General features: G+C 44.4%; 1 protein-coding gene across 3 annotated transcripts in view; it reads right to left on the bottom strand.

The window, feature by feature from the left end:
• agap1 (ArfGAP with GTPase domain, ankyrin repeat and PH domain 1) overlaps positions 1–23,052 on the bottom strand; it is a 369,404-nt gene that overhangs the window by 58,485 nt on the left and 287,867 nt on the right. For all 3 annotated transcript variants that reach the window (XR_013932707.1, XM_080422339.1, XM_080422338.1), the window contains exons 10-12: positions 16,185–16,289; positions 6,790–6,961; positions 4,814–4,978 (exon numbers count right to left, since the gene is read on the bottom strand). Coding sequence is in view for 2 of the 3 variants with exons in the window: in XM_080422339.1 (XP_080278465.1) it covers positions 4,814–4,978; positions 6,790–6,961; positions 16,185–16,289 (442 nt within the window). In the remaining variant the exon portion in view is untranslated. The remainder of the gene's footprint in view (positions 1–4,813; positions 4,979–6,789; positions 6,962–16,184; positions 16,290–23,052) is intronic.

Here is a 23,052-nt window from a genome sequence, read left to right as displayed (position 1 = left end):
TCATTAAGCTACTAATATAGACTGAAGTAATTGAAGCGGGTCATGTTTGCATGTTTGGAATCGTAACAGCTGAAATCAATAATATATCAGTAATCCGATTTTAACCTGCGGGCCGCATTAACTGAAGGTGGGGGCCGCATGTGGCCCCCGGGCCGTCAGTTGCCCACGTATGATCTAGACTAGAGGACCGACTGCCACGCCCCCCCAGCTATTCATTTCAATGAAAGTTGCTCACTGGCCTTTGAAGCACCCGGAAGAACGCTCTACTTCCGCATTTGGGCACCAAATTTGGGTGCCCCAAATGCGGAAGTCCTGAGCACCGAGCAGAGGCGCACTATAGGGTTTCAAACGCCGGAAGCATGCGCAGTGGCGTTTTAAATGCGCAAGTATTGCAATCCCAGATTTGACCACCGGGCGACGGCCGCTTTCACTGTTCTACCGTGGCTCTGGGGGCTTGGAGAGACCACAGGACAACATATACTGTAACACAACAAGGGTCACAAACTTTTCAGTGCCGCGACTCCCGCCAAAAATAATCATATTTGATCTGGGGGACCCGTCAAAATATTTGTATTTTAACTGGGGGGGGGGGGGGGCGGGGAAGAGAGAGAGAGAGAGAGAGAGAGAGAGAGAGAGAGACTGTGCCTGGGGGAGAGAGAGGAGAGACTGTGCCTGGGGGAGAGAGAGGAGAGACTGTGACTGAGGGGTAGAGAGAGAGACTGGCTGGGAGGAGGAGACTGAGGAGAGAGCTAATGGATTCCAGAGTGTCTACTTTGCATGCTGTCCTCTGACAGCTGTGACTAGCGGCTGAATAAAATAACATTCAACTCCCATCAATATCACTGCCGAGAGAGAACATGGGCTGGTGTGTGTGTGTGTGTGTGTGTGTGTGTGTGTGTGTGTGTGTGTGTGCAGAGAGGATGTTGGCACGGACCGCTAACATCTCCCACAGACAAACTCGTACACACACACCCCAACACGCGCGCGCACATAACCGATACAAAAAGTCACATTTGCTTGCGTCTGCGCGCACACACACACACACACACACACACACACACACACACACACACATACACACATACACACGTGCTCGTCGTCTGCCGCATCCCCAAACGGCAGACAGCCCCAAGGACACCCATAACTTATTTTACAATCGTTTAGTCTCAGCTCAAGTGGAAAACGTGACAACTTATCTCTGCTGACAAGATGCCAACCCCGAGCGCACAATTAACCGCCCTGGATTAACGGCCGTCCCATCTGCAAGCCTCCCCCGACTGTACGCACACGCGCACACACACGCACACACACGCACACGCACACACACACACACGCACACGCACACAAACACGCACGCACACGCGCACTCATGCACGCACGCACACGGAAATAAACTACATACACACCTCACTCCTGACACCCACCCAGCATTTCCTCTCGCTTTATTTTGTTTTCTAACATTCTCGCCATCCCTTTTCATTCTCTCTTTCCATTTGTAGTTGTTTGTTAAGACCTGAAGCCGATTCTACAAAATGTCTTCAGTAATCCCAACAGTATTCTGAAAAAACTTATGTTTCTATATCAGTGGTTCTCAAACTTTTTCATGTCAAGGACCCCCAAAATGATATGTATATGGCCGCCGACCCCCATCTCAAAATATTTAGTTCCAGGGGAACCCCCAGAAGCAAAGATTTTAGTTAAAAATGTTCGCTTTAAAAGAATATATATTCAAAACATTTGCACACATTTTCACGATTAAAAAAAAATAGCAGATCTACAAGCACCGAGTGCCGCGCTACGAACTTGTATATCTGCTATTTTTGAATAGCCAAAGTGTAAAATAATGCTTTTTAGCTCAAATCAATAAATGACACAGATGCGTTCCAGATCTTAATGGGTTAAATCATTTGTTAGTTCGTTCTTTTGTTCATTTCATTCCCCTTCTCTCTGTGTTCTCTTGTCTATCTTCCCCCCCCCCTCCATCCCTTTAACTGCTATCTTTTCTCCTTTCTCCTCATCATGACATCTATTCAAGTCTTCCCGAACCCATCAGTATGTTGTGAATGTTGACCGCATCGTAACGCTACACGTTGTGAGCTTGTAGATCGGCTATTTCCAGATGTAGAGGGGAAAAAGTAGAGGGAGAGGGGAGAGAAGTATCACCTCATAAGAAATTAAGTCAATTCTACAAATGTCTTCCAAATCCCAACAGTTTTCTGAAAAACACGGCAGCATGGCACTCGGTGCCGTGCTACGAGCTTGTATATCTGCTATTTTTTAATAGCCAAAGTGTAAAATAATGCTTTTTAGCTCAAATAAAAAAGTGACACAGATGCGTTCCAGGTCTTAGTGGGTTAAGATGTTATGTTCAAAGTAGGGGCGTCGACTAAACGACCGACTTTTTATATGATCTCCAGTTGACAGTAAAATTAACAATCCTTTAATCCTTTTGTCTTTTTTAATGGCCTATTTAAAACAATCTAAAAACGTAACTGTTTTCCAAAATACCAATTCAAACAACAACAGAAAACACTAGTTAGTTTTCCAAATGGGAAACAATACTGTGGTTCACACGCCTAGCTCAAAGGTTAGTGGACTTTCTGCAGGACATTGTCAACAGTGATGCTTTCAGACAAGTGATCAACAATCTCAGCCAATCACAGCCTGCAGCAGTGACAAATTGTGCGCGCGCGCACACACACACACACACACACACACACACACACACACACACACACACACACACACACACACATACACACGCGCGGCTAGTATGCTTGTAGGAAATGGCAGGAGAAGACTAACACTGAATGTGTGTGAATGTGTATGTGGCCCCTGGGAGTCCATTTAAAGTGTTTCACAGCTCTAAATGTTATTTGAGGAAAAGGCGAGGGGGCAGAAGAGACCACAGAGTGTGTGTGTGTGTGTGTGTGTGTGTGTGTGTGTGTGTGTGTGTGTGTGTGTGTGTGTGTGTGCGCTCGCGAGTGAGTGATCCAGATGTGAAACCTGTCACTCAAGCTCATTGTCACAGTAACACACACAGAACCTGACAGCTGTCAGTCTTCCTCTCTGTGCGTGTGTGTGTGTGTGTGTGTGTGTGTGTGTGTGTGTGTTTCTTTATGCCTTGATTGCCATTTGAGTGAGTGCATTTTGTACATCGGCTGTTTTTGGTGAAGATATTTTAGTGCAGAGCAAAAGGGGAAGGGTCACTAGTTTAGATCCCTGAGGGACTCCCAATCAACCAAGTATACAGGGTTTAAGTGTCTAAGCTGACATGCAGCTCATGAAAAGTCCACAATTCCATTTATACTGAATTTACACTGAATTTTGACGACAATTCTACATCAGTGAGGTAGTATAGAGCAGTGGTTCTCAAATTGATATGTTTTCGGCCGTGGACCCCCATCTGAAAAAGTTTTGTGCCAGGGACCCCCAGAAGAGAAGATTTATGTTAACATTTTCGATATTTTTCAGAAATGTAAAAAAAAAATAGCTGATGTACAAGCTTGTAGATCTGCTATTTTTCAATAGCCAACATACATAAATGGATAAATTGGTTAAAATTGACACATTTTGCTGGGGACCCCCTGGAACCCCCCCCCAAGGACCCCTGGGGGTCCCCGGACCCCACTTTGAGAACCACTGGTGTAGTGTCTAATTTACTGTTTATTTGATTTTACATTAGTTCCCAATTTACATTGATTAACTTTTCTATATTGTGCCAGGCTATAGAGGCTTTCCATTTCCTCAATTATGCATTTCATATTCATGTGTATTTTTCCATGTATAACCTTGTGAATCTCTCAAATCGCTTGAAATCGGGGTCCACACGCAGAGCTCTGCCGCAGGGAGCCCATGCCGTGGTCCAGAGAGGGCCCCGGCGCGGAGCTCCGCGGTGGAGCCTATCATCAGTCTTCCATTGATCTGCCTGCCAGGAACCTCTAATGCGGCTTTAACTGTTTATCAAACTAATGACTGCAGGGAGACCAACAGGACCGCCGCTAATAACTGCTGAAGTGTGTGCGTGCACGCGCGCGTGCGTGCGTGCGCGCGTGCGTGCGTGCGCGCGTGCGTGCGTGCGTGCATGTGTGCGTGCGTGTCTGTGTGTGCGTGCCTTCATGCATGTGTGTTAAAGAGTTTGGTTGTCCAATAACAATAGGTTATATCAGATGATAGTAGCCATTCAGGAAATGCAATGAAGTACACACAAAAAAAGTCAGTCAGATCTGTTATTTTGGGCTAATGTTCTCCCTAGAGTAGGAACACTTATGGGTTAATCTAACGACACACGATTTTGATTGTTGCTCAATTTTTTTTGTATTAGATTCATCTGAGAAATGTATCTGCTCATAAAGTTTGTAACATTAAAGCTGGAGCTGTGCTTTAACCACTTAAACCCTATATTCTTCATTGATCGGGGTACCCTAGGGGTCTATGCTTGGTCCCCTCCATTTAAAAAAAAGAAAACCCTCTAAATCGAATCTCTACGGTGAAAATAGCCGATCTTCAAGCTCACAGCTTGTCGCAGCACGACACGCTGTTACGTTTTAACCATGTTAACAAAATGTCCTTGGTTCTGGTGAAAGATATTGCCCTTTTAATGACTGAGTGGGCCGTGTTTTTTCAAGTACCTTTTTCATTTTTATTCTTTTTACCCATCAGGGTCACGTGCGCCAATTGGTGTTGATAGGCAACGGTTTATGTTTGTGTCTGACATCAGTGCATGTTGTCTGCCAAGCGTGCTGGCCGGCTAGGATGTTTGACTATTCCGACAGCATTTTGTGAGTGTCACGTGGAGGGAGGTTCATCGTACCGGTGCTGACTCCGGAGTTGGCGATGACGGTGGCTTCGCTCCACTGGTCGGCACTGGAGACTGAGTAGGAGCGCTGGTGCATGCCCTCTCCTGGCCGACTGTTGAATGACACCAGGCTGATGCCACTGGTCATCTGACTGGCCGACGAACTGCTGGTCACTGAACCTGAGGATAGGGAGGGAGGGAGGGAGGGAGGGAGGGAGAGAGGGAGAGAGAGAGAGAGAGAGAGAGAGAGAGAGCAAATTAAAATTTGTATGGTTTTGTAAGCTAGTTTGCAAGTTGCAATGTGACACGGCTCTGTTTACAAAATCCCTTTTAATTGCACATACATTTCAGCTTTGATTGTTTTATTTGACACTTGCTTTGGCAATATAAACTTGTGTTTTCTCATGCCAATAAAGCTCCATTGAATTGAGAGGGAGAGAGAGGGAGAGAGAGGGAGAGGGAGAGAGAGAGAGTGGGAGTGTGTTCCACTTAAACCTTGAACCCTTCATGGACCGGGGTCCCCCACAGGCCGGGGTCTACACTTTTGTCTCCTGCCATCTGCACCAAATCTCTTTGCCAAAAATATCCGATCTACAAGCTCACGACGTGTTGCGTTGTGAGCTCAGCTTTTTCAAATTTCAACATTTGTGCAAATCTTTGAATATACGTGTATATATATTTTTCAAGCGTAAACTTTTTACTCAAATCTTTGCTTCTAGGGGTCCCTGGAACAAAACATTTTGAGATGGGGGTCGGCGGCAAAAAAAAACAAATACATATAATTTTGGGGGTCCTTGACATAAAAAAGTTTTGAGCACCACTGATATAGAAACATACGTTTTTTTTCCAGAAAACTGTTAGGATTTAGAAGACATTTGTAGAATGGGCCTCATTTCTTAATGGGTTAAATACAACCAGCATCCTTCCTGTTCTGAATCATGTCTTCTCTTCTCTCCGTCAGCTTCCTTCTATAACCCTCCTTTCCTCTCCTCTCCTGCTCTCCCCGTTATCCTTCCTTTCCCTTCCCTCCTCTCACCATCTACCTCTCCTCTCCTCCTCTGCTGAGCAGCAGAGTCTGGTCTGATGACATGAATATTCATGATGATAATTACTACACACATCACGGGTCACTGAATATTCATGCTATTAGCATGAACCTCCTGGAACCCGGCATGCTGTGTGTGTGTGTGTGTGTGTGTGTGTGTGTGTGTGTGTGTGTGTGTGTGTGTGTGTGTGTGTGTGTGTGTGTGTGTGTGTGTGCACGAGCACGTGTGTGTGTGTGTGTGTGTGTGTGTGTGTGTGTGTGTGTGTGTATGCATGCACACACACATGGTTGTAGCTATCAAGTGTTTTCTTAGCTATTATTCTATCGATTACTTTTTTGATACATCAAATAATTGATTATAAGTGCAGCTTTTTTTAATTTGATTTATATCATATATAAACAAATCAATGAAAAATAGATTTTTTTTTAAATAATACATTAAATTGATTAGTCTGATTAACCAACATACCTTCTACTTTGTCTGGGGGTCCCCAAATAATTTTGGGGGGTCCCCAGAGGATTAGCTTAGTGTGCAAACATTGTTTTCTCACTGAGCAGTAAACAAACCCAACATAGAGTGTAAGTGTATACAGGGTATATCTGCACAATTTAAGGACTTTTAAGATCTTTTTAATACCAAATTGGCTAAATTCTCAAATATTACGTAAGAAAGAGGCAAACATTGTGAAAATAGCCGATCTTCAAGTTCACTTCACACACACAAGTGAACTTGAAGATCGGCTATTTTCACAATATTTATCTGTGGAACCGAGTCAAACTGAATGTAATGCCTCAACTCCTACAATTCCAAGTGCTTGTCAGGGTAGGGGTCCCCAGTTCAAATATGATTATTTTTGGGGGGGTCGCGGCCTGAAAGGATTGGGAACACTTGTCCTAGGGCTGCCAAATACAAAAACAAGTAGAGTATAATACGGTATATTCTTACCAGGAGCCTGTTGTCCCAGCTGCAGACTACTCATGTCCTTGGCCAGGCCGTTGGTCTTCGGACTGGGGATGGCGGCGCAGGTGGAGACGGCCCGCGGGGGTCTCTTGCCGGGGACCTTCACCGTGGTCCTCAGGAGGTCTATCTCCTTCCCATGAATGTTCTGCATGTAGTCCTGGAGACAGAGCGAGTCACAACATCAATCGATCGATCAAACTTTATTTATAGAGCACCTTTCACACAACCGTAGTTGACCAAAGTGCAGCAAAGGTAAAAACTAAGCAATTACATCAAAACAAAGAATAACAAGAAATGATGACGCAGTCATATTAATACCAGGTTGCTCTCTCCAGCGTCCCCGCACGGAACCAAATGGACCCGTGGTCCTGTACCCTTTCGCTCGCGGAGTAACAAATCGCTGTTGGGGCGGCGCTGTGTGTGTGTGTGTGTGTATGAGGAGTCAAGTCAATAGTTTGTTTGGTGCCGACGACGACACTTGTTTTTGTTCTGGGCTATGATCCCATAGCATGGGAGGACGCCCGTCGTTCAGAGTATGGGGAAGTCTCGGGGAAAATATGCATATACTGTACATGCAAGGGACAGACACAGAAAATATTGTACATTTACACCTATGCACACACAAAAATAAGAAAGTTATATAGGGGTTGAACAGGAATTGTGCATGAGCACCAATGTACACGCAAAATAAAACGTAACAACAATAACTGAATTATATTATAATTAAAATCGTATTCACTGAATCACTGAACTTTCTTGTATGCTGTCATACAAGAAATAAGAAGAAACTAGAAACGATACAGAAAGATGAAATAGAAACAAACATTACATCTAAGAATAAGATACAAGTAAGACGCGCGAACGCGGGAAGCGAACGCATTTTTTTTTAAATAAATATGAAAAAAAAAGATTTAAAAAAAAGTCACCAATAAAAAAATTAAAATAAAATACAAAAAAAATCTGCGTAAAAGGGAGCATCTTAGAAAAATAAAAATTCACTAAAAAAAAACTTTGAATGTTTTTGAACAATTCAACAAAGTGTTTGAAGTGCCTGTTTCACCTAGCCTGGTAAACCCTCCCTCCGGAAATCTCAATTCCATTTCATTTCTGGAGTGAGTCTGGCCTGATCCGCCTCTCTGCAATATTGGCTGTGTATGCCAAACGACCGCGCCTATCAGCGTCGTCGCTCATTGTTCTGTGATTGACAGCTTACGTTGGCCAATCAGGTGGCGAGTTCGAGTGAGCCCAAAACACGAACGGCAGCCATCTTTTTCCTGTGCGGCCAATTCTCCGCTATTTTTTGACTTCAAAAAGCTCTCTAACTTCTATTTTGAGGCACGGAATTTACTTATAAGATATCGTTTGGATAGAATTTAGTTGTTTAACTTCATATATGTGGTCAATTAATCATGACAAAGCCTATTTTAAAAAAAATATATAGAGAACCGGTAGGGGCGGGCAGTGACACCATTGTACCCGAAAAAGGCAACCCATTTTGGGTATGGCTGTCTCAAAAGTCCCGTCGCGTCACATTAAGACTGGTGAACTGCTGATTGGCTGAAGGGGAAAAATTATCATTGGCTGAAGGGGTTGTCAGTCAACGGTATTACTCCCGCCCAACTCCAGCACAGCCAATATTGCAGACAGGCGGATCATGCCAGACTCACTCCTGAAATGAAATGGAATTGAGATTTCCGGAGGGAGGGTTTACCAGGCTATGTTTCACCCACTTCCGGGGGGCGGAGCCAAAATCCGAGCCCGAAGTATTTGTTCGTAGACCCCCACTTAGGGGGGGTAGAAAAAGTTTCGGAGCGATTCGGGCACTTTTCATTTAACATGGGGTTTCAATGGGGAGTTTTTAGGAGCCTTCTCCGGGGCGTGGCTTCCGGGGGAAGGGGCGGGCTTAAACGCAACCTTGACAGGTGTGTTCAGTTTTCAAAGACCTTTCATTTGATGTATGGTACGTCTAAATTGGACATTTACTTATCTCAGAGGAGCTGCAGGCAGGCAGTGAACACAGACACACACGGACACACGCACACTCACAAGCCGAGCACGGTTTCATAGTAAGCTCCACTTGCGCGGAGGCGCGCCTTCGGCGCGCCTCCTTCCGCTGCGTTCGCAATAAAAAACAACAACAAAAGAATAAACCTAAATACGAGAAAAGCGTGCTCGTCAGAGCACAGGTCTCCACCAGGCCGGGTTGCCTACCCAGGGACTGCAAACTTTGGAAGGCAGTCATAGCCAATTGGAATGGGTTTTGTCAAAAAATAGACTTATACATGTTGATCACGTGATCCCAGAGATAATGTGTACCGATTTGTGTTTGTGTTGAGGACAAAATATGTAGCCGTAGTAGCAAAAAGTGTGCTCTGAAGAAAACGCTAAATGGGGGGGTAATCTGGCACTTGTTTTGTCACGCCTTCCCAAAAATTCGTAGATAGTGTCGGCGCAGGACACCCGGCGCACAACGAAGAACAAATCAAGCCTTAACAGCTGCACACATACATTTAAGCCTATTGTACATCACACTCATTCACTCTGCATAAGAGCCCCAGCTTAAACAGACGGAGATGTAAATGCAAGAATTCGCTTGTAGAGAGAAAAAGAGAAACAGCGAGAGAATTAATCCCTTAAAAGACCTCCTGAAGTGGCCGCACAAGTGGCAGATGAAGAGCTAAATCCTACACACACACACACACACACACACACACACACACACACACACACACAGAACGATATCAATAAGCGGAGCCTCTCTGTTGGCCTGTAATGATGGCTGGATGGAGGGATTATCCGTTGAGTGTGTCGAGAGCAGTGTTAACCCATTCAAACCGGGAACGCATCTGTTGTCACCACTTAAACCATTATTTTATACCTTGGCTATTCAAAAATAGCAGATCTACAAGCTCATAGCGCGGCACCGAGTGCCGCACTACGAGCTTGTATTTCCTTTTTTTTTAATCGTGAACATTTGAATCTTTGAATATGTATATTTTTTAAAGCAAACATTTTTAAACTCAAATCTTTGCTTCTGGGGGATTCTAAAAATGTCTTAAAAAATGTTGATATCATTGGTTCTCAAACTTTTTCATGTCAAGGACCCCCAAAATGATATGTATTTAGCCCCCCCATCTCAAAATATTTAGTTCCAGGGACCTCCAGAAGCAAAGATTTGAGTTAAAAGTGTATATACATATTCAAAGATTTGCAGACATTTTCACGATTTCTTTCCTCAGAAATAGCAGAGCTACAAGCTCATAGTAGCGGCATGTAGATCTGCTATTTTTGAATAGCACAAAGAAATCTAAAAATGACACACAGATGCGTTCCCGGTCTGGATGGGTTAATGGCCTGAGAGGACTGCTTGTTAAAACGGCGTGTGGAGTGTGTGTTGCGGAGCGCTTCAGCGCTGACCCTGAGAGGGAGCCGCTTGCATTGTGGGAGGTCAGCCGCCTCTCCAAACATGAAAGACCCTCGGCGGAGAAACAAAGATCTCGTGTCCCGCTGGGACGCCGAGCCTTGTACCGCCAACCCCTGCCGAGGCAGGAGTGCTGCGCGCGAGCGCGCGCGTGTGTGTGTGCGTGTGTGTGAGCGAGCTTCCTTCTGTGTGTGCTTTCCCGCGTAATGATGTGCGTGTTAGCGACACATGTGCAATTATCTGTACAACCAGACACACATACAAAAACACACACACACACACACACACACAGGTTTGCATTACTATACTTGTGAGAACGTCACCTTTTCTTAGGGCCATTATGGCCCTAAACCTAAAGCCTAGAGATGCTGTTGCACCAAAAGGTAGTAGCCGATCTACAAGCTCACAGGGAGTGCGTAGACCGGCTATTTATAAATAGCAACTAAGTATAAATCAGGTATGACTCCAACGCTAACGCCTAAACCTAATCTCTAAATGTCTAATCCCATCCCTAACCCCAACCTGAAACTAATTGTACTAATTGTACAACCATTTCTCCTGTGAGAACAATGGTCACAATGTCTGTTTATACTTGTGGGGACATTTGTAATACACATACACTTGCACTCACTTAGTGGCACGCACACACACATGCACAAAGGAAGGGGGAAAATCATAAGATAATGTTCACATGCACGCACACACACACACACACACACACACACACACACACACACTTTCTAGCAGCAGCAGCAGGCAGGCTGGCAGTGGAGCTGACAAAAGGCCAATTCAAAGCAAAGTGCTCTCCACGGCTCCTTAACAAGACACTAGAGAACCCCCCCCACACACACTCACACACACACCGCCGCCACATCCGCAGCACCGAACCCCCCCCCCCCCTCCTCGACAGATTGACCGAGGTAATTGAGACTCCATTTGCATCGAGGGACTTTTCATCATCGGCACCAATCAGAGCGCGGCGCCGTGGCCCGCACAGGATCGCACAGGGAAGGAACGTGCGGACAGAAACACACACGGCTGGCTTGGTGTGGGCATGTGGCGATGGTGTGTGTGTGTGTGTGTGTGTGTGTGTGAGAGAATGATTAGGTTTGTGGAGTGTGTTTGTGTGTGAGATGAGATTTCACTATTAAACCCTCTAGACCAGTTGGTTCTCAAACTTTTTCGAGTCAAGGACCAGTCAAGACGAGTCAAGAAATTGATATACATTTGGCCGCGGACCGCCCCGTTTGAAAATGTTTTGTGCCAGGGACCCCCTAGAAGAGAAGATTTGTGTTAAAACAACTATCAAAATGATTCAACATTTTCGATATTTTTCCTCAAAAAAAATAATAATAGCAGCATGAAGTGACGCGGTATGAGCTTGTAGATCTGCGATTTTTGAATAGCCAAAGTATAGAATATGGTTAAAGTGGTTAAAATGAATGTGACGCTGCATTAACTAATTTCGCTGGGGACCCCCTGGGGGTCAATGTTCTAGACTTAGTCGAACTGGACAGGAGTTGGCTCTGTACTTGAACCCCTTTTTTCCCTGTGTACACCAAAAAAAAGAAGAAAAAAAAAATCCCCACAATAGCTCACAAAGTGAGCTTGCAGATCTGCAATTGTTTTTGCCTAATGTTCCCCTCTCAGAATATGGATGCTTGTGTTCCAAGTGTTTGTGTACACGCGTGTGTAAGTGAGAGTGTCTACCGATGCACGTGCAAGCTTGTGCAAGCGTGTTATGTGTGCCTGTGTGAAAGAGTGCATTGTGTGTGTGTGTGTGTGTGTGTGTGTGTGTGTGTGTGTGTGTGTGTGTGTGTGTGTGTGTGTGTATGTGTATGGGTGTGTGCGTGTGCGTGTGTGTGTGTGTGTGTGCACGCCTATCGGCAGCGAGGGAGGCTAAGTGACAGTGTGAAAAATGCAAAGCTAACAGTGAGGTGGGATATTGCTGATGCCGGAGGAAAAGGTAATCCATGCGGTGCAGAGCATCCTGTCTGAACATGGATCGATGCATTAAAAGACCCTGTGTGGGATATAAAGTAACACTATGTAACAACAACTACTACTGATGAGGGAATAACACACTATATTGTACCGTACTGTACTGTACTGCACTGTACTGTAATGTCTGGGGATAAAACTGTACTCTGTACACCAATCAGAACAAATGCTAATATTGTTGTCGTCGGGCAGAAACCACTTAACCCCATAGTCTTTTCCTTTTTGTGTATTTTTCGCACCGAAGCATCAAAAGTAGCAGATCTACAAGCTCGAAACGCGCTTCGAGCTTGTAGATCTGCTACTTTAGATTTTTTGTGTTGCTTTTCTTTCGTAGATTTGTAGATCTGCTACTTTCGATTTTTGGTGTTGCTTTTTTTCAAGATTTCAATCTTGAAAAGTAACAGTTTTGGACATACCGGTATGAGTTTTCCCCCTGACAGAGACAATATTCAATTGAACTCAAATGAGTGTATAAATGGAGCCAAATCAAGAGCTCATTTAGTTCCATTCATACCCTCTTTGGAGTGAAAGTTAGAATTATTTCTTTTTTCTTTTTAAACAAATCTTTACATCATTATTTTAGGAATGATTTTCTTTTTACATGTTTTTATACACTCTTCGGAGTTAAATCAAATGTCACTGTGTATCACATTCACTATTCACATTTGCAGGAAGTGATGAAGAGCATTGATTTTCTTCTCTGTTTACTCATTCTGTTTTTATATAAATGTTCTTTGTACATTATTTCACATCATTTATACTGTATATTTAAATTCCAATGAACCATCGATTGTAATCTGTCTTCATGTGTGTGCCCGAGGGAGACAAAACAATAAGACATATGCATCATCAAAAAATGTATACTAAAGAAATAAAACAAATGGTCTTACATCCCTTCCTATACAATAAATGTATTAATAAAAAAAAACTAAAGTGACCCAGGAAGTAGGCGTTACTTTTCAGGACAGGCTCGAACCTGTGACATTAACACACTCTTCATTCTCCAGTTCTTTCTCAGCTCTGACCTGTCATGTTTGCATTCACTTACAATGAATGAATGAATGAATGAGTGAATACATGGATGGATTAATTAACACGAGAGCCGTTAATTGCCGGCTGTGGCTTTTTGGACCAGTGTAGCAAAGTAGTGAGTTCTTGGAGGAGACTTGTCTTGCCAATTAGGTGGCATCTATTGCCATCCACTTAATTAGCGGCATTAATGTGATTTCTTTGCACATAGTCAGCCAATTAGCGGCGCTGATTGAGTTTCATTCTATTAGCCTCCGCAAACACGCTAATTGACGCCCGAACTGCAGATGCAACGGGCTCAGAAAAACCTGTTTTTTTTCCCCCTCTCTTCTTCTTCTAGTGCTGGAGGGGGTTTTGCGTGTGTGTGTGTGTGTGTGTGTGTGTGTGTGTGTGTGTGTGTGTGTGTGTGTGTGTGTGTGTTAAGTGATGCCTTTTCACGCTAATTTACTGCATCAGCTAATCCAATTGGTGATAAACTACCATAAGCAAAATACTTGTAATAACTAAGTCAATAATTTGATTTTTCACACATCGACTGTCCCAGGGGAGGGAAAACAATACATTTTTTTTTAAATACATATTTTAAGCTGTAAGTCATTCCTGATAGCAAGGTCTGACTCCCTTCCATATCTCCTATAACACTGGTTCTCAACCTGTGGGGCCAGGTCCCACTGGTGGACCGTGCGGGTATCCCAAATAGTTGGAAAAGGACGAAGATTTTAATATTAAAAAGTGATACCAATAACTAAGAGCTTAAAGGGATATTTCACTTTCAAAAAAACGTTTGGTCATTTTATCGTCTACTCAGGCCTTTGTGAACCCCCCAGACAGTTTTTAAGTTGCTTGATTAATTATTTCGATATTTGATATTCATTTGATCAGACACGCCCCCTTCCTATACAAACCCATTGTAACTTCAAACTCCATTTTAACCATGTTAGATTCATCAAAAACACCCGTCCTTGGTTCTGGTGAATCACCCTGCCCTCCTAATGCGTGAGGGGGCCGTGTTTTTTTCCTTTTTTTTTTTTCCTTTCCTTTTTTCCTTTATTTTATTTTAAAATTGTATTGTATTTTTTTTTTCTTTTTTTTTCCAAAAAAAATATAAAAAATAAATGCGTGTCTGATAAAATGAATATCAAATATCTAAATAATTAATCAAGCAACTTAAAAACTGTCTGGGGGGTTCACAAAGGCCTGAGTAGATGATAAAATGACCAAAAGTTTTTTTGAAAGTGAAATATCCCTTTAAAGTACTCTACCTACTGTAGGTTCCATTGAACCATGGTGGAACATCATCGATCGATTGGTCATTCAAATAAACGTGCTCTGAAAATGCACACGGTCCACCCATCTGACCTCTTAACACGGCAGCCAAGATTTCCAACTGTCCTATGACAGTGTTAATGTTTTAGTGCAGCACGTATTAACTCATTGAGTGAACTCATTTGCTGCTCCATTCACTTCTTGTTTAACTTATGACTGAAAAAGGCCGTATCTCGGCTCCTGAGCACTTTTTTTTTTACTATGTATTTTCAATGTTATTATGTTATTTTCAAAAGGCAGACAATTAATGTCAACAAGGTCCAATGACCTCGTTGACATTTGTGAAACCACACAGTGCAACCCTCAGTGATTAGCACCCATCAGGGGATCGATTATACTGGAGATAAATATTCTGTGACTACTTGAAAAAGGTTGAAAATTGAAAAATTGCTGGCACAGTTCGCAATTATTCTTTTTATTTCATTGGCACTGAATGAGTTAATAGCATTAATCCTCATCTGGTTTTGAAGATCAGTTTTCATAAAAACTGTTTTTTTTTTGTCACTTGAAGGCACACTTGTATATCTGCTATTTTTGAAAATGAAAAATGTTGAACTTTTTTAAAGGGAACAATTTTGACTCAAATCTTTGCTTCAAGGGGTCCCTGGCACAAAAAAAATCAGATGGGGGGGTGGGGGATCCGCGGCCAAAAACATATCATTTTGGGGGTCCTTGTGGCACGAAAAAAGTTTGATAACTACTGATTTAGAAGGCATTAGTAGAACCGGTCCTCAGGTCTTAAAGGGTTAAAAAGCAGCAGATCCAGGCCCTGGTGAAACGCCCTGCATGATGTCGCTCCTCCGGCTCGCCCGCGGTTTCAGGGACACTAGGTGGGCCGGGCCCGTCTCATTTGATTTGATGGCATCGATTTGCCTCCTCACTTTCATCGTTTTACCCCCCCCCCCCCCCCCCCCCCCTCTCCCCCCTCCATAACCACTCATTCCTCCATCTATCCATCCTTCCGTTTATCTATCTGCATCTGTGTCTCGGGCCATCAGCGTGGTGCTGGGGAAACGATTCCCATTTTAATTAACAATAACAATAAGGACTGATTGCATATCAGAGAGAGAGAGACAGAGAGACAGAGAGAGAGAGAGAGAGAGAGTATGAGTAAGAAAATAGATGTAGTAAGAGATGAGATTGATGGACCGCTGAAACAAACAGAGAGATGGACTGAGTGTGTGCGTGTGTGTGTGTGTGTGTGTGTGTGTGTGTGTGTGTGTGTGTGTGTGCGTGCGCTCGTGTGCCAGCAGGGCAGAGCTGTGGGGCAATTAGAGCTGGCCATTACAGAGTGATATTCAACCATCATCAACGTCAAGCCGTGTGCAAACAGATGACGCCAGGCTCCTAATTAATACTAAAAACCCATCAGCTGTGTGTGTGTGTATGTGTGTGTGTGTGTGTGTTTAGGGCCAGCCATGCAATCAGCCACATTTTGGAATGAGCCGTCGTGCTTATTGAGGATGCACACTCGCGCCAACACACACACTGTATGTGTATTGTGTATTGTGTGTGTGTGTGTGTGTGTGTGTGTGTGTGTGTGTGTGTGTGTGTGTGTGTGTGTGTGTGTGTGTGTGTGTGTGTGCGCGCGTGTTTTTCTCACTTGTAGACTGGGGTGGTACGTGAGCAGTCCGTTGTCACACAGCGTCACGTATTTCTTCTTCCACTCTTTGTTCAGTGTCTTCCCGCTCCTCTTCAGCAGCCAGCCCTGCGCACACGGCAACACACAAGAAGAAGAACGACAACGGTTAGCACTTAGTACACCACCACCGAAGAAGAAGAACCGCGGTCAACAACCAAGCCCCTAGAACCACGATGGATTAGCGAGGCAGCCCTCGCCCCGGTGGTCAAATCTGGGATTGCAAGACTTCCGGGAAACACATCTGTGCCATTTTAAATTTTAGCTACAACCATTATTTTATACTTTGGCTATTCAAAAATAGCAGATATACAAGCTCATAGCGCGGCACCGAGTGCCGCGCTATGAGCTTGTAGATCTGCTATTTTGGGGAAAAATCGTGAAAATGTGTGCAAATCTTTGAATACATATATTTTAAAGCAAACATTTGCAACTGAAATCTTTGCTTCTAGGGTCCCTGGAAATGAATATTTTGAGATGGGGGTCCGCGGCCAAATACATATAATTTCGGGTGGTCCTTATCCTTGACATGAAAAAGTTGGAGCACCTCTGATATTATAGCAACATAGGTTTTTCAGAAACCAGTTAGGATTTACATTTGTAGATAAGTTCCTGGATTGAATGGGTTAACACAGTAAAACACCAGTCATTTCCAAACTAAGATAATTTTGCAAGTGGGCCCCCAAATAATTGTCAAAAGGTGGTCTTATGGGTGGGCCGCGAACGCTTTCGAGATTTTCGAGTGGGCCCTGATCCAGCAATGGTCGAGAACAATGACTAACACTAGGTTACATATTGTTTACAAATAAAGAAAAGCCTTTAGAATGTATTCATTCTATCGTCATACACACACACACACACACACACACAGACAGACAAAATGTGAAAAACGGCGGACGAGTTCAAAACATTAAAACGGCATCACGGCCACTTCTTAGTTAGTGGGTTCAAGCTTCACACTCCCTGGAGCACAAAATCGTTTTGGACTTAAATTACATTGTGAATCTTTAGACTGCGAATAAAAGAACGGTAAGCCCAAAAAAAAAAGACTAGAATAAATAGGAATTTGTCCAACAGTTAGTGTGTGTGTGTCTGAGCTGATAGCACTTAACCAAGAGGACAGAGAAAGGAAGAGAGTGGAGGAAATGGGTAGTTTCAACCTTTTTTTAATTCAAAGCCAGTTAACATCACTTTCACACACACACACACACACACACACACACACACACGAGTGCGCACGCTCGTTTTCTCTCTCCTACGCACATCAGCTGCGGCTGACTGACTGTTCAGGGCATTCGACCGCCCACACTTCATTTAATACAACCAGATTCATTAAGGGGGGGAGAGAGAGAGAGAGAGAGAGAGAGAGAGGGAGAGAGAGACAGGGGGGGAGAGTGAGAGAGCGGGAAGTACAGAGAGAGAGAGAAGAGAGAGAAATGGAAAGAGAGAAGAGAGAGATGCAAGGACAGAGGCATTGAAACTGGAAGAGAGAGAGAGAGAGAGAGAGAGAGAGAGAGAGAGAGAGAGAGAGAGAGAGAGAGAGAGAGATGGAGAGAGAGAGAGGAGAGAGAGAGAGAGAGAGAGAGAGAGATGGAGAGTGGTCGAGAGAGGTTGAGAGAGGGAGGGGGGTTAAGGGTGTCCAGTGATTAGTAATTACATACAGGCTGCAGTGCGTGTCACTTCAGCAGAGCTGTCCACATTAACCCTGGACCACATGGACCTTTGTGTGTGTGTGTGTGTGTGTGTGTGTGTGTGTGTGTGTGTGTGTGTGTGTGTGTGGTGTGTGTGTGTGTGTGTGTGTGTGTGTGTGTGAGAGAGAGAGATAGACAGGGTCATGTTACAGACAGGAACCCTGCTCTCTCTCTCTCTCTCTCTCTCTCTGACCGTTCACATTTCATTAGGACAGATAACGCTGGGATGAGCGGACAGTCACAGCCTGCAGTCACAGCCTGCAGTGACCCTCGTTAAGACCCTCGTTAAGAGACCCTCGTTAACCAAGTGAAGGTGCATGAGGTGGAACTGACACAACACCAACACAGCAAATGGGAGTCCAACGTTAACGCTAGATAAATAAAAATAATAATAAGTGCAGAAGATTCAAAATACAAGAGGGTTTATTTACCACTCATTCATATACAGTGGGTACAAGCAGTAACATTTTGGTGTGGCATGTTCCGCAGACTAATAATAACAACTACAATTCCAAAGCGTCCAAAATCAGTGAAAGTGCAGGTGTGGGCGATCGAGGCATGATGATGTCACACATAAACATCAGGTCAGACCTACAACAGAGGACCTCACTCAGCATCCATGTTGGAGACCAGAATGTCTACCAGATGTCAGGACCCGTATCAGTACTTCACTTGTAACAGCCTGGATGCATTTAAATGTTTACGGCTCGCGTGAATTATCATCAGTGGATAATTTGCTTTTATTTGTGCATTTTATCTGGAACTTCAATTGGGGGGGGGAGTGAAAATAAAAGATAATGGTTTTTAAAAAAGGCATAAAAGTTTAAGAAATTAAACTCACAGAGGGGCAAAATAAAATAATAATAATAAAACAAAGCGGGGGAGCTGCGACGCTAGCATCTGTGTTGCTTTTATATTTACGAGTTGTTTTTTTACAAGTTTTATTTTAAAGTCTAAACACCACAAAGCATTAAGGTTGCCGAACAGACTGTCTGCCGTGTGGCGTGGGGGATTCAATTTGCCATATTAGGAGATCAACGGTCATCGGCTTCCTTGATTGGCCGAACTTTGCGTGACATGCCACTGAACCAATAATATAAGCGATAACTCGAACATACAATGCCATTGTTTCGGATCCAACCTGATTTACAGTGTGAAATAATGTTCTGCTGGAGAGTACATCTGAATGAAGAACCACTATGGGGGAATTGTGCTACTGTTGCAGTGGTGCACAAGCGGCACTGCTTTGCAGTGATCTATTCTCTCAACACGGCCAAGATTGATGTGCACATTTTCAACACGGTGGCTTTGCGCTGGAGCAAGTCGACCCCGGTGACACCAGGAAGAGAACATCACCTTGAGGGTCCCTCCTTGCACCAGCAGGGTGGCCACGCAGCTGTGCTGATAGAAGATACCATGTACATCTGGGGAGGGTATAACTCCAAAGAGCACTTCAGAGTGCTTCACGCATTTGACGTCGACACCCACAGATGGTTCAAACCCAGCGTTTCTGGAACCGTTCCAGAGGGGAGGGGCTACCTCTCAGCCTGCGCATTGGGGACGATCATGTATGTCCATGGAGGAGGGACCCAGCGGTATCGGTGCACTAATGACCTCTACAAGTTGGACACCACCAAAATGGTCTGGTCTTTAATTAGCACCAGAGGTGCATCACCACCTGTTTCAGAAGGTCACTCTGCCACCATCATCGGGACAAAGATGTTTGTATTTGGAGGCACTGCGGTAGGGGACTACTACAACGGCATCTACTACAACAGCATCAGAGTGTTTGACACCGAGACCAACTGCTGGCTGAGCACGCCTTCTGCACAGCTTCTTCCAAAAGGACGCAGGGGGCATTCAGCCTTTGCCTACAATGGGGAGCTACAACTGACCTTCTTGTCACCTGACAGGGGAGAGTTTCCCTGGTTGGACGTAGCGCGTGGAAGGAACACGTTATTCCAACCAGTTCCCTTCCCCTCTATCAGGCGCCCCGGCTGGCCAGGGGGAGGCAGTATAGTGACCAGGATTACTGCATGTTTTTGTGAGGGGATTAACTACCCTAGGAGACACGGGGAGAACATGCAAACTCCACACAGAAAGGCCCTTTCACCAACCCCACCTAGGGTATGGGCACTGATGACGCGGAGGAGAGAACACGCCCCCAGCACCCACAGCGTCCCCTGCGGGAATCGAACCCAGGACCTTCTAGCTGTGAGGCGACAGAACTACCGACTGTGCCACCGTGCCCCCTAATCACAGTCCAGTTTAATGTAACACCTGTTATTTGGTATTCAGTTTTCTACATTATAACGTCAACGAGGTCATCGCGACCTCGTTGACATTAATTGTCTGCCTTTGAAAACAGCATGTCTTGACCAAAAATTCATAGTAAAAAAAAAAAAAGCACAGGAGCCGAGATACAGGATTTCTAAGTAATAAGTTAACCAAGAGGTGAATGGAGCAGCAAATCTTCGGATCACAATATCTTGGGTTCTGTGTGAGGAAAAAAAATGGAGAAAAAAAACAACCCTTTTTTACGTCCTTGGCAGCATTGGAAATTGGAAATAATCACGTTTTCTACGTGAATGAGTTTGATGCCTGCACACCAGCACCGCCATAGGCCTGAACTGTCATACACTGGTTCTCAAACCATTTCTTGTCAGGGACCCCAAAATGTAATTATGTATCTGGCTGCGGACCACCATCTGAACATATTTTCTCATAATTTTTTTAAATAGCCGATCTACAAGCTCACAACATGTCACAATACAAATTGCAGATGAATATAGGGGTTAAAGTGGTTAAAGAGATTTTGATGCCCATGACGTGGAACCCGTACATTTTTCTAAAGCCCAGAGTGCCAATGACGTGTAACATGCGTGTTTACACGTCAGTGTTTACCCTAGATGGCGCCCTTTGCCAACCTATGAGTGATCCTAGGACTTCCGGAGAAGAGTATACAGATACCGTCCGATCTAATGTTAGGATTTAGAAAAAAACAATTTTCTCTGCCTTCTTGTTTTTTTCTGTGTTTTTGGCGAGAACAAGCTATTTTCAACAGCCAATAACTAAAGAACGGAGGGTCGCGGTGACACGCTTTTTCCCCCCGATGGAAGCAGAGACACTCCTCAGTCTTTTGCGACACTCTGTGTGTCGATCGTCCTGGAGCGAAATATTCTGTGGCCCTTGAAAGGTAGCCTCGCGTAGCCAGACTATATCACTGCGTGGATACGAGTCTGGTGCCTCTATGAGGAAGTTTTCCAACGGGGCGGGATCAAAACAATGGCTCTGTACGCAATTGGTTAGACCTACAACCAACTACCAATCACAGTCTCCCATATTTTAATATTGGGCCCTGATTGGTTACCCACGTCTTCTGGAGCAGGAAATGGATTCTCTATGGAGCGGGTGCCAGACCCAAATCACGGAGTGCAATTTTTTTTTGCACTCGCATATTCGTTTGGTCCCAGGCTACTTGAAAGGCTAGCAGAAATGCTCAAAAAACGCTGGCACTGGGCTGACTTAATTAATGTATTAATTCTGGCACTCAATGAGTTAACTAATTTAGCTGGGGACCCCCTGGAACCATCCCCCCAGACCACACTTTGAGAAGCACTGCTCTAATAGAATTTAAAAAAAGACTACTCCAATACCTCTCGGTTTCCTATATGACACCCAAACCTGTTTTTTAGGACAGGAACGGAGGGGAATGACAAAGAACAAGGGGAAGAAGTGGTGAGTGAATTAATTCCAGTCATCCATCGCGGGGATGACAAGCGATCAGTTTGCGAGAGGGGACGGCTAATTGAACGTCACGCTGGGCCTTCTGATAGGTAATATGTTTCATTATTCAACTCCCCGCACACTCGTCACACACACACACACACACGTCACACACACACACACACACCAACACACACACGTCTGTACTCCTACACTTGTGAGGACATCAACATTTTTAGGATGGCCTGGATTTTATGAATGACATTTTTGCCATATTTTCCCCCCAAAAAATGCCAAAAATAGCATATCTAAAAACTATATACAATAGTATACAATTAGGCATGACTCCAACATCAAAGCCCTAAACATAACCTCTAAACATCTAATCCTAATCCCAACCTGGATCTTTTCCTAATTACATAAGCCTAACTCCCCAAATCTTTTTCTCAATAATTTTTACCATAAAAACAACTATTTCTCTAAAAATCAGAAACATTAAAAGTAGCAGATCTACAAGCTGCGTGACGCTGGAGTATGATCACGTCGGCCGTTACCTCACGAAAAATAGCTGATCTACAAGCTCATGTCTATTCTTTTGGAGACATTTGGTCCTCAAACGTATAGTAATACAAATACACACACACACACACACCCACCAACCCACATACAGACAGCGTTCATGACACACACATGTCTCCCCTTATTTTACCTCCCGGAGCAAAGGAGTGGGTGGGGGCTGGGGGAGGAGTGGGGGCTGGGGGTGGGTGGGTGTCTCGTACAGGACGGTGACAGCTCACAAGGTCTCCACATGGGGAAATAAATGGAGGAGATAAATACATGCCTGGATATACAGTCTCTTCTTTGCGTGGTGGCGGCGGCGGTGCGCGAGAGGCACTTCGGCGCCCGGGTGAAGTATTGTGGAGTAGTGCTTGGGAAAAGGTCGCTAGCTCGGGGGGGGGGGGGGGGGCTAGCAGAGATGAAGTCGTTCGTTAAAAGACGGAGCGCGAGCCCGAAAGCGCTTTCAAGGCCATTACTGTATGGCGGGTTCCCAACCTGTGGCCCGGGGGTCCAACGGCGGGTCGCGGAGGATGGATGGGGGGCCGCCCGCAAATATAAAATCGACAGAACGCTAAGATTTTAATGATGATATGAAATTAATTTTAAAAAGATTGGGGGGCGCCGATGGCCTAGTGGTTAAAGCAGCATACAGCATAGACTCTAATGCTAAAGCCTGACAGCGATTTGCAGGTTCGATTCCCGAGCCTGATGGCTGCGTGTCACTCCCTGTCTTTCTCTCTCTCTCTCTCCCCGTTACCTGCCCTTCTCTACCCAAAAAATATATAATAATAATAATGTTAAAAACAAATCATGGTATTTTGTCCTGTTAAGTGGCCAGATGGGTGGGTCCCAGTCAC

The sequence above is a fragment of the Gymnoscopelus braueri genome (genome assembly GCF_963280865.1).
Source record: "Gymnoscopelus braueri genome assembly, chromosome: 24".
Taxonomy (NCBI): domain Eukaryota; kingdom Metazoa; phylum Chordata; class Actinopteri; order Myctophiformes; family Myctophidae; genus Gymnoscopelus; species Gymnoscopelus braueri.
This window is presented reverse-complemented; position numbering and strand designations above follow the sequence as displayed.